The sequence below is a fragment of the Bos grunniens genome, chromosome 24 (assembly GCF_055505025.1).
Source record: "Bos grunniens cultivar Pamir isolate PY7600 chromosome 24, Bosgru_T2T1.0, whole genome shotgun sequence".
Classification (NCBI taxonomy): Eukaryota; Metazoa; Chordata; class Mammalia; order Artiodactyla; family Bovidae; genus Bos; species Bos grunniens.
In genome coordinates, this window is record NC_141188.1 from 9,002,408 (window position 1) to 9,015,240 (window position 12,833).

At 41.7% G+C, this 12,833-nt stretch overlaps 1 protein-coding gene across 2 annotated transcripts in view; it reads left to right on the forward strand.

Annotated features, from left to right (window-relative positions):
* Positions 1-12,833, forward strand: part of CD226 (CD226 molecule) — a 91,189-nt gene that overhangs the window by 72,336 nt on the left and 6,020 nt on the right. Inside the window, exons 5-6 of one of the 2 annotated variants that reach the window (XM_086372197.1) lie at positions 7,393-7,495; positions 12,745-12,802. In XM_086372197.1, coding sequence (XP_086228323.1) covers positions 7,393-7,495; positions 12,745-12,802 — 161 coding nt within the window. The remainder of the gene's footprint in view (positions 1-7,392; positions 7,496-12,744; positions 12,803-12,833) is intronic. The other variant, XM_086372196.1, reaches the window with a different exon arrangement.

Here is a 12,833-nt window from a genome sequence, read left to right on the forward strand (position 1 = left end):
TTCAACGTTGTGTTGTGTCGTACTTTGGATTCCACATGCACGATACTTTTATTTTGAGGAGGAATAGTTACTATTCACTCCGAAGAAAAATTAGAGGTTGATGTCATGGTCCTTTAATTCTCTGCAAATAATTTATTCCCTAGGACCTTCTTGCTATAAAACAGGGAAAGGTTTCTGAAATACAGAGAGTATAAAATTGATTTGCACAAAGAAGTTTGACCTTTGAAAACTTGGAATCATATTACCATGCCAAAACCCGCTTGATGCATATTGCAGGCATACAGGAAAGTTCAACAAACTCAAGGCTACCGTTATTTCCAGGGATCCCCGAAACGGACAGCCATCCTGTACATGTTTATCAACACCCCTTTTACCTTTCCCCAGAAAGGTGAATCTAGTTCCAGAAACAAACACCCTCTGTTTTACATGACTAGAACAACATGGAATTTCAACACGAAAGAACAGAAGTTAGTTACTTAACTCTGATTTTGAATGCATGCATACAAAATATAAGCACACTCTTGATGATTTACATTATGTGGTGCTTAAATATATAAAGCATCTCTACATGTTTTATCTATAGCCACCGCCATAGCCACTCTGGTGTTGATTTCATCATCATTTTGCAGTTGCTAAGAAAAATTCCAGAAGTTCAAGTGTCTTGTACTGGGGTCTTCCAGGGAAAAGACTTAGAAGACAGAACTTAGACTCCAAGGCTTCCCTTCTCAATCTGTGCTTTTCAATATCTAGCTTGGGACAGGTTGGATATTTGCATCATACCGTGAGCCAAAAATTGGAATCGACCTGATAATGCTGAGTCTGTCCACTCACACATGCATCCTGTGGGAACACACACACCCTGAATATATCCCGTCTGAACCTAGAGTGAACTTGAATACTTCTCTTTTTTAATAGGGCAATTCAGCACAGATTACTTTTACTGGTATCTACCATGACCTATCCAGGGCTGGCTAGAGAGAGGGTCAGGACCTGTGAGTTTTTCCCAGCATGGGAAAACTGGGAAATGTTCATTATTTTGACCCAGATATTTAGGTTTGGAATTACCTGGTCTCCCCACTCCCTGACCCCACCCCAACCATGATAAAGGACGAACTGTAAACATCAACGCCTGCTCTTGCCCGCCTGGCTCTGAGGAAAGGACCAGGAAGCATTTCTATCTGAGCCTTTCTAAAGAAAGGTTTATAACTCAGCCATAAATACTTGTCATCGGCAGAAACGTAGCCGGGAGGGCTGCAGTCCTGGAGTAAATTATTCATTTATATCTCTCACTGACGTGCTTTAAATTGTTTTAACTGTATTTATCTTTTCTGATGGGTGGGAAAATAATGGCTTTATGGTTCACGACACTTTTGTCCTCCCATGAATCAACACAGCATGGGGATGAAAGTTGAAAAAAAAAAAAAAATCAGCCAAAAAGTGGCTGCCTGAGATGAGACAGTAATTCTTCTTTCTTTAAGAGAGGGGCTTGAGGGCTGACATTACTCAAGCTAGGATCTAGTAGCAGAATTTAGGAAAAAGTGAGCATTAGGAAATATTGACTGACTCCCTAAAGTTTCCACCACTGTTTGCTTTTCCCTTTTGTTTCTGGTTTTAGTCACAGAGGGCCCAGCAAGTTGTGTGGTTACGCTAGCCCCATCAATTATGGTTCACATTAATGCAGCCGAGGAGTGGGAGGCGCAGAAGAGGTAAAAGGTAGGATTACCTGTGGACAGCCCTGGCAGGCCAGTGGTTAAGACTCCATACTTCCAATGCAGGGGGCACAGGTTTAATCCCTGCTTGGGGAACTAAGATCTCACATGCTGCACTGCCTGGCCAAAAAATAAAAAAAAAAAAAAGAAAAGAAAGAAAAATTTTAAAAAAGTAGTATTGGCTTTAGGCTGAGATATCTGGATTGTCATACCTCTGGAGTGTGATTGAATCTCTACCTTTTTGTTTTTTTGTTTTTTGTTTTTACCCACCATTCCATCTCTAATGCCAAGTATGCACTGTGCCTTAAAATACTACATGTTAAAAAATGAGTAAGATGGATCTGAGTCCAACATTTGCTAGAAGAGGTTAAAAAGAGCCAATATACTTCACATGAAAGAATGTGAAGAATCTGAAATTTTGATTTTGGTTTTATAAGTGAGCAGCATGAAACAAATCACCATACTTTGCAGTGGTTTCTACTTAATTATCATAATGTAGAGCTTAACAAAGAAAGCCATTGTGATTCTTAAGGGTTCTGAGTACAGTTCTGCAGAGAAACTCTCTACGTCCTGCACTTTAAATATAACCATTAAAAACTGGCAGAGTATTCTGTTTTAAGCAGGCAGACCTCTAAGTTTTTCTACTGTTTTTTTTCTGATTATTATCATTTAGTACATTTGGAAAATAGCAAAAAGCCTAAAGAAATAATCACTTTTAATTCTATTCCCTGAAGCTCATCACTTTAAAACTGTGGCATGCTGTTGCCTGGCAGACTTTTTTTCTCATAAGTTCTATCCTCTATTGAGATATCTTAGCATGCGCATTTGTGAATTCTGGCTTTGAAATTTTACTGAACTTTCTACTTAGAGTCAACAGTTTTCCATTTCATTGTAATTCTTTACACTCATCATTCTAACGTCCACGCCCTGATTCTCAAAGAGGTGGCTCCAAACCAGCATCACACAGGACCTGCAAATTCTGGGACCCTCCCAGACCTGTGTGCTCAGTTGCTTCATCATGTCCAACTCTTTGTGACCCCATAGACAGTAGTCCACCAGGCTCTTCTGCCACCAGGTTCTTCTCTCCATGGACTTTTCCAGGCAAGAATTCTGTGCTGGGTTGCCTTTTCCTTCTCCGGGGGATCTTCCTGACCCAGGGATTGAATTCGAGTCACCCGTGTCTCCTGTATTGACAGGAGGATTCTTTTTTTTTTTTAATTTTATTTTATTTTTAAACTTTACAATATTGTATTGGTTCTGCCATATATCGAAATGAATCCGCCACAGGTATACATGTGTTCCCCATCCAGAACCCTCCTCCCTCCTCCCTCCCCATACCATCCCTCTGGGTCGTCCCAGTGCACCAGCCCCAAGCATCCAGTATCGTGCATCGAATCTGGACTGGCGACTCATTTCATATATGATATTATACATATTTCAATGCCATTCTCCCAAATCATTCCACCCTCTCCCTCTCCCACAGAGTCCAAAAGACTGTTCTGTACATCAGTGTCTCTTTTGCTGTCTCGTACACCGGGTTATCATTACCATCTTTCTAAATTCCATATATATGTGTTAGTATACTGTATTGGTGTTTTTCTTTCTGGCTTACTTCACTCTGTATAATAGGCTCCAGTTTCATCCACCTCATTAGAACTGATTCAAATGTATTGTTTTTAATGGCTGAGTAATACTCCATTGTGTATATGTACCACAGCTTTCTTATCCATTCATCTGCTGATGGACATCTAGGTTGCTTCCATGTCCTGGCTATTATAAACAGTGCTGCGATGAACATTGGGGTACATGTGTCTCTTTCAATTCTGGTTTCCTCGGTGTGTATGCCCAGCAGTGGGATTGCTGGATCATAAGGCAGTTCTATTTCCAGTTTTTTAAGGAATCTCCACACCCACCCATGGAGGAATCTTAATGCATATTGCTAAATGAAAGAAACCAATCTGAAATGGCTACATACCATGTGATAACCTGGAAAAGGCAAAACTACGCGCACCACCTGGGAATCCCTCCCTAGCCTACTGAGTCAGAAACTCCGAGGGGACCACTCAGCCATCTGCAGTTTAACAAGCCCGCTAGTGATGCTAGTTACGTTTGAGACCCTCTGCTATGTAGTCTTGCTTTAGTCTGCTCTCGGAAAATAAAGTTTTTTTTTTTTTTGCTGTTATAAATGTTTCACAAAACTCTTTGTTCATATTTCTGAACATTTTTGTAGAGAAGAAATTAATCAAATGTGCAAGCAGTTCATGAAAGGATGGATGTACAGAGAATGCTTTCTTCCTGGAGGCTGGTCATGGTAGATTTCGCTCCCTAGATTGAACTTGAGGTCATCCATCTTGCCACTGGCTTCCTTTCATGCAAATTTAAGTGCTTTGGTTAATAAGTTATCCACATCCTTCTCACTGTCTTGCTTAGTTTTCTCTTAATAGCAAGGGTATGTTAAAGATGCCAACTGATTTTTTTTGTTTCTGCATGTTGTTTGTGATGACTTTGACCTCCAGATACTTTTCATTTTGACCCAATTGATCCTATGTATTTGCTTATTTGTATAAACTGGAAAGTCATTTCTCATTTCAGAGATTAAATAATACTCACATTTTTCTCATGTTTACATTTAAACATTTAGATCTCTGTAGTCCACCCAGATTGGTTTTCTTTCTTTCTTTCTTTTTTTTAGTGTAATTAAGATCTAAAAAATATTTCAAAAAGTAGGTAAATTATTTTCCCAGAGTACTGTCAATGAATTTTTTGATCATAACTTTCATTTTTTTCTTTCACAATTGTTCATTTGACTTAACCTTAGCACCTACTATATTCAAATTATGTCAGCATAGCAACTGTGGTCCTTTCATAAGCCTGTGTTATAATGCAGAATAACTTCAGATATTTTGTTTACTTTTAAAAATGTGCCAAGAACTGAAAAATGCTAATTTCTTATTTGATTGGGAGAAAATTCCCTTGTTCTTTTTGCAGTGATGATTCAATGTATTTTTTGCTCTGAATAAATTTCAGTTTCCTTCTCCCCATCATATCTGAACAAAACCCCATCTTAGATGCTACGTACGAGGTCTTTAAAGTGTTAATATAGTTTGCTACCTTTATTCACCTTATAGGTTAAACAAATTTAAAAAGTAAAAATAGTGTTTATTATATGATTCAGTCTCTCTTTGCAGTAAACCTTACCAAAGAATGAGTGGAGTAAACTTTGAGCTCTTATCATTGATTATGACAAAGCCTTTGACTATGTGGATCACAAAAAACTGTGGAAAATTCTGAAAGAGATGGGAATACCAGACCACCTGACCTGCCTTCTGAGAAACCTATATACAGGTCAGGAGGCAACAGTTAGAACTGGACATGGAACAACAGACTGGTTCCAAATAGAAAAAGGAGTACGTCAAGGCTGTTTATTGTTACCCTGCTTATTTAACTTATATGCAGAGTACATCATGAGAAACACTGGGCTGGATGAAGCACAAGCTGGAATCAAGATTGCCAGGAGAAATATCAATAACCTCAGATATGCAGATGATACCACCCTTATGGCAGAAAGTGAAGAGGAACTAAAAGCCTCTTGATGAAAGTGAAAGAGGAGAGTGAAAAAGTTGGCTTAAAGCTCAACATTCAGAAAACGAAGATCATGGCATCCGGTCCCATCACTTCATGGGAAATAGATGGGGAAACAGTGGAAACAGTGAGAGACTTTATTTTTTTGGGCTCCAAAATCACTGCAGATGGTGATTGCAGCCATAAAATTAAAAGACGCTTACTCTTTGGAAGGAAAGTTATGACCAACCTAGATAGCATATTCAAAAGCAGAGACATTACTTTGCCAATAAAGGTCTGTCTAGTCAAGGCTATCATTTTTCCAGTGGTCATGTATGGATGTGAGAGCTGGACTGTGAAGACAGCTGAGTGCCGAAGAATTGATGCTTTTGAACTGTGGTGTTGGAGAAGACTCTTGAGAGTCCCTTGAACTGCAAGGAGATCCAACCAGTCCATTGTAAAGGAGATCAGTCCTGGGTGTTCTTTGGAAGGAATGATGCTAAAGCTGAAACTCCAGTACTTTGGCCACCTCATGCGAAGAGTTGAGTCATTGGAAAAGACTCTGATGCTGGGAGGGATTGGGGGCGGGAGGAGAAAGGGACGACAGAGGATGAGATGGCTGGATGGCATCCCTGACTCGATGGACGTGAGTCTGAGTGAACTCCTGGAGTTGGTGATGGACAGGGAGGCCTGGAGTGCTGCAATTCATGGGGTCGCAAAGAGTCGGACATGACTGAGTGACTGAACTGAACTGACATGAAAAAAAATCTCAGCTAAATAGTGAGTCAGGAAGGAAGAAATCATCTGACTGAGAGATTGGGAAGACTGCTGTGAAAAGCATGGTTTTCAGGTTGCCATGGGATTCCAGACAGCCTGGGAATCAGGAAATTAAATCTCAGTTTCAAGAGGATGGGCAGTTGTGTTGGTCTCTGCCATAGCTGCCCCTTTTCTGCAGGAGGGGGGCCTGGAAAATTTGCCATCTAAAGAGAGATGGGCATAAAGACAGCACCTTGGTTTCCATTCAATCCCACTTCCATCGACAACACAGTCTGATATCTTCTTGCAAGGAGCTCTGTGGGTGGTGGTGGGTGAGGTGTGCTGTGGGAAGGAGGACATCTGAAAGATAAGATGGTCTCTGATCTCACAGGATCTCAGTCCAGAGGGGAGCAAATATTGCTCATTTGAATATTGCCTCATTAGACTCTTATCCCAACTCCATGATGTAATTAGGAGTGTTGGCATCACTTGACAGTTGGAGGAAGGCTGGCAGAGAAGGTTAGGAATTTGCTGGAGGTCAAATAGCTAAATAGTGAAAGAATCAGTGTGAAAATTTCAGATTTTCCTTTTACCCCGATTGCTGGTCTGTCCAGTTAATACCTGAGTTGGAAAAGTAACATACTTTTCTTGATTATTTTTATCCTAAACTACCATTAAGTAGCCAGTATTTCTTAAGCAAAATTCCACTTACAGATATCAAAGTTACATACTGTTGTGATGTACTTATTATTATCAGAACTAAGGAATAATCTTCATTTTTTAAAAAAGATTTTTTTTTTAACGTGGACCATTTAGAAAGTCTTTATTGAATCTGTTACAGTATTGCTTCTGTTTTATATTTTGGGTTTTTGGCTGTAAAGCATGCGGAATCTTAGTTCACTGACTAGGCATTGAATCTGCATCCCTTGTAGTGGAAGGCAAAGTCTTAACCGTTAGATCACCAGGGAAGTCCCAGCAGTAATCTTCATTTATATACTAGTTTGATAGTTTTTTTTTTTCCTACTAAAGATTTTGTGTTTCTGATTGGGAGTTCATTAGAATGAAGTGCTACCTACCGTGAATAAATGCTTTCTATTCTTATTCTTCTTAAGGTGTCAAACCCACTATTAGGTCAAGGAAGTAAGGAAAATCTGTGAGGAGTCAGAGATATTTAGGAGACTCTGAAAGAAGAAATCTTTTCCCCCTACTCATCCTATGTTTTTTAAATTGGATTCTTTGTTTTATATACATTGTTATTCTGTGATGATTAATGTACACTTTAAAAATTTTCCCAACTTCCTCTCTATTCTAGCTTTAGCTGAGTTCCTAATTCCTCCTATAATTTATTTATTTTTTTTCCTCCTAGGTGAAACCAAGAACTCATACATCCCCTTTGTGGCTGGTGGGGCAGTTCTTCTGTTCCTATTGGTTATCCTAATTACCACCATCACTGTCATTACTTACAAGAGGTGAGTAGTGCAGCTCCTCCTGAGTAATTCTGATGCTCGAGTTTCTCTATTAATGACCCAGCAGCTGGCTGAGCTGTCTTAGGACTCATGTACTGAGGCTACGTCCTTTGAATGCTGTTCTTAAAGGTAGAGGAGGAGCAGGGGCTGTGGCGGTGTTAGAGGAGAAGGCTAGAGCAGTTCATCTCAGAATTAGGAGGAGTGGGCAGTCCACCCCCTCATCCACAGGTTCAACTGCCTGTCTGCAGCTATATCTGTCTTCTTCCTCCGGCAAACACAAAAGGCTGGCAGATGGGGGGCGAGGTGTGTGTGCGTGACAGAGGGGTCGGGGAGGGGTGGATTCTGAGGCCAAAACCAGGGCTGAACACTCATTACATGTATGCTCAGTCATGTCCAACTCTTTGCTACCCCAGGGACTGTAGCCCGCTAGGTTCCTCTGTCTATGGGGTTCTCCAGGCAAGAACACTGGAGAGGGTTGCCATTTCCTCCTCCAGGGGATCTTCCTGACCCAGGGATCTATCCTGCATCTCTTGTGTCTCCAGCATTGGTAGGCAGGTTCTTTATCACTGCGCCACCTGGGAACCCCCAACACCTTCATTTATTTATTTATTCTGACCACGGTGAATGAGATGTAATGGCATGCACATTCTAATAAGCAAACAGTGTGATTTTAAATGGTTATATAATGTCTGAAACAAGTAATGTAGGTGCCTTTATTACAGATTATTGCGAAGAAAGGAGTTGGGAGGGGCTACCCTAGAGAGAGCAGGGGGCCACCTTGCCTCTTCTAAAGTCTCCTACCTTTTATTGTCTGTGACACTCTTGGGAATTTTCTAGGATGTTCTTGGTTGACCCTTCCCTCCTAGCTGCCCCACATTCATCGACTCACCAGTCTAGGTGTTTGTGGCAATCTTATTTGTATTCACATTGGGTTGGAATCATTCCTTATAACTCGTGATTCTAACTAATGTGTTAATTTATTTACTGAGTTATTTTTAACTGGATAATCGCTTTACCATGTTGTGCTGGTTTCTGCCATGAGACAACCTGAATCAGTTACTTGTGTATGTATTCAGTTCAGTTCAGTTGCTCAGTTGTGTCTGACTCTTTGCAACTCCATGGACTGCAGAATGCCCTCCCTGTCCATCACCAACTCCTGGAGCTTGCTCAAACTCATGTCCATTGAGTCGGTGATGCCATCCAACCATCTCATCCTCTGTCGTTCCCTTCTCCTCCTGCCTTCAATCTTTCCCAGCATCAGGGTCCTTTCCAATGAATCAGTTCTTCGCATCAGGTGGCCAAAGTATTGGCCACCTTTAGCATCAGTCCTTCCAATGAATATTCAGGACTGATTTCCTTTAGGATGGACTGTTGGGATCCCCTTGTGGTCCAAGGGACTCTTAAGGGTCTTCTCCAACACCATAGTTCAAAAGCATCAATTCTTCGGCACTCAGCTTTCTTCACAGTCCAACTCTCACATCCATACATGACCACTGGAAAAACCATAGCTTTGATTAGACAGACCTTTGTTGGCAAAGTAATGTCTCTGCTTTTTAATAAGCTGTCTAGGTTGGTCATAACTTTTCTTCCAAGGAGCAAGCATCTTTTAATTTCATGGCTGCAGTTGCCATCTGCAGTGATCTTGGAGCCCCCCAAAATAAAGCCTGTCACTGTTTCCATTGTTTCCCATCTATTTCCCATGAAGTGATGGGACCAGATGCCATGATCTTCATTTTCTGAATGTTGAGTTTTAAGCCAAGTTTTTCACTCTCCTCTTTCACTTTCATCAAGAGGCTTTTTAGTTCCTCTTCACTTTCTGCCATAAGGGTGGTATCATCTGTATATCTGAGGTTATTGATATTTTTCCCCTCAATCTTGATTCCAGCTTGTGCTTCATCCAGCCCAGCATATCTCATGATGTACTCTGTGTATAAGTTAAATAAGCAGGGTGACAATATAGTCTTGACATACTTCCTTCCTGATTTGGAACCAGTCTGTTGTTCCAGGTCCATTTCTAACTATTGCTTCTTGACCTGCATACAGATTTCTCAGGAGGTAGGTCAGGTGGTCTGGTATCCCCATCTCTTTCAGAATTTTCCATAGTTTGTTGTGATCCACACTGTCAAAGGCTTTGGCATAGTCAATAAAGTAGATGTTTTTCTGGAACTCTCTTGCTTTTTCAATGATGATCTAATGGATGTTGTCAATGTATTCATATCCCCTCTCTTTCAGCTTCCCTCCCACTCCCAATCCCACCCCTTGCGTTTAAGTCTCAGGGAAAGAAGGAACCAAACTTTTGGTGTCTGCTTTTTGAAAGTCTGACACATTGTAACCATTTATTATATGTTTGTTGAGTGAATATCTACATCCATCTCCACTCCTCTCCCCCAGTAATATTAATGTACACACACACACACACACACACTCATGTGTGCTTATTGGTAGGGTTTCCCGTAGGTTTCTCCATCTTGTTGCCACACCCCCAGCCTGCAGCTCTCCAAAGGCGGCCCTCACTGCTCACCTGCCATCTGAGATCCCTCCAACTTGCTTGCCTGCTCCCAGGTATCTCTCTCCTTCTAACTCATCTGATATTTCCTGGTTCCTCTCTAAAAGTTAGACTGACCACCTTATCTCCCTGTTTAAAGACTATGTTTCCACTGCCACCAGAATAATGCTAAACTCATTAACCTTGTGTCACAGGTACCCTCTGTTCAGCCTGATTAATCTAACCTCAATCTAATATTCAGGAACTTCCCTGGTGGCTCAGATGGTAAAGTGTCTGCCTGCAATGCCGGAGCCCAGGGTTCGATCCCTGGGTTGGGAAGATCCCCTGAAAGAGGAAATGGCAACCCACTCTAGTATTCTTGCCTGGAAAATCCCATGGATGGAGGAGCCTGGTAGCCTACAGTCCATGGGGCCGCAAAGAGTTGGACATGCCTGAGCGACTTCACTTTCTTTCAATCTAATATTCATTCATATTTTCTACTTTACTTACTCTCCTGATATGGACCAGTTGTATTGAAATACAACTTTTATTCTGTGAACACACCCGACTCTTCCCCTCTGTGATGCCACCAAAATGCTGGTTCCCCCAGATTTAGCCTCAGTCCTGTGGATGTTCTTGGTGTGGGGAGCATGTCCCCTCTGGGGGGCTGCCCTGCATTCCACCTCCTGCAAGCAGACGTGAGGTCACCATCCAGAGTCCCATTGCGCCTCTCACCCTCCACGCCTCTCAGCCTGCTTTGTAGTTTAATCATTTCCTCCTCGCTTGTCTTCCCTGCTATTCATAATGGCAGGGGTTGTGTTTTATTCATTTCTTTGTGCTTGATGGCATTTAGTGCTAATCTTTCCAAACAATGGATGGTCCACAAGCATTTGCCTAATTAAGTTGAAACATGAAACTGTCGATGTCCCTTTCTCTGCATGGCGGGCTGCCCTCCAGTCGATCCCTGGTCAGAAATAAGCAAATCGAGGTGCGGAAGCCAGGTTGTTAGTGGCAGTGAGGGTTTCTCCCCTGCTTCACCTTGGTTCATAAAAATGTGCTGAGGGCCAACGTGACAGCTAGAGCGCATGGGAACACGGGAAACACAGCGGAGAGAGACTGAGCGACAGGCAGGTCTCGGGAGGGTCACAGGTGTCAGACAGGATGGATTTTGAGTCATGAGAATGCATCACTTTTACGTGAATAGCTAAATGGAACTGTAGAATATATTGTTCTACTTGGTTAAATGTGATAAAAAGAAGATTAGTGGACCTGAATGCACGATCATGGCCAAAACCACAAAGCAAAAATTGGGTCCTCTTTTCTACCCTGTCGCTAGTATCGGTTTGTGGTCATTGCTTAGAATAGAAACGTCTTGAAAAGTGACCCAAGGACCTGACAATGACCTTCTGAACTCTGTTTTAGCAAACGTTTAAACTAATCCTGCAGCTTCAGCTTCAGATGCATTGACCTGGAGAGGAGCCATAATACATCACAGGGTGCCTGGAGGAAACGAAATCCTTCCTTCATGCCTGGCACACACCCAGAAGCCCCTGGGCACCAGGTCCCCTTTCCTTTTCCAGGGGATCTTCCTGACACAGGGATTGAACCCACGTCTCCTGTATTGGCAGGCAGATTCTTTGCTGCTGAGCCGCCAGGAAAACCCATACAGTGCTCCATGTCAGTTATATCTCAATAAAACTGAAAGAAAAGAAATCATGTTCTCTTTTCTTTCATCACATTGTATACACTAAGGCTTATGTTAAAATATATTTCTTTACACATGTACACATGTATACACACACACACACACACACACACACATATATATATATATATTTGGACCTACTTGGAAAGTTAACTCTATATTATGATATAACAAGCCTTGTGAATGATAATTTAACAATGAATCAAAGGTCATAGATCTGCATATATTTCCTCACTTGTGAAAAGAGTTTGATCCCTGAGTCAGGAAGATCCCCTGGAGAAGGACGTGGCAACCCACTGCAGTATTCTTGCCTGGAGAATCCCATGGACAGAGGAGCCTGGCGGGCTACGGTCCATAAGGTTGCAAAAAGTGGGACGCACCTGAAGGGGCTCAGCAAGCAAAGCAATACAGATGGTTTAGTGAAGTGCCTGAAAGAGTCTGTAAAGCTTAGTTCTTTTGTCATTGTCATCCAAGAAGTTACACTGTGGGCATTTAAAAGGAACTTTTAATTGTGGGAAATGTCTGAAATTATTTGGAGAAGGTTGTCAGTCATATATGTAACAACCCACTCTGCAGCATTCTTTAGTAAACTCCCTGAGATTAATTACTAAGCTACACTACTGGATATCCATTTAGCTGCCTTTGCCATTTGTGAGCACATTGGAGAATGTAGGGAAAATGGAAAAATTTAGGTCAATGGAATTTTGAGTGACTGCATATAAAGCAGCCATGAACAACTTCAGCTTAATCAGTAAGGGTCGGGGTGCAGGTGAGGTATAGAGCGTTTGAAATCATGAGAGTGCTGGGACATCCCTGGTGGTCCAGTGGTTAAGACTTCTCCTTCCAATGCAGGGGGCACAGGTTCAGTCCCTGGTGGGGGAGCTGAGACCCACATGCCTTGTGGCAAAAAACCAAAACTTAAAACAGAAGCAGTATTGTAACACATTCAATAAGGACTTTAAAAATGGTCTACATCAAAAAAAATCTTTGGAAAAAAAAAGAAGAAATACTGCTAGTGCTGACATGTCATTCTTAATTTCTCTTTTGTACATGTGTTCCCAGAAAGAAAAGGCAACAGAAAAGAGGCCTATTTAAAGACGTCTGGATCACACAGAATAGGGTAAGTGTTCTCAGAATAGTTACTCCCCTCT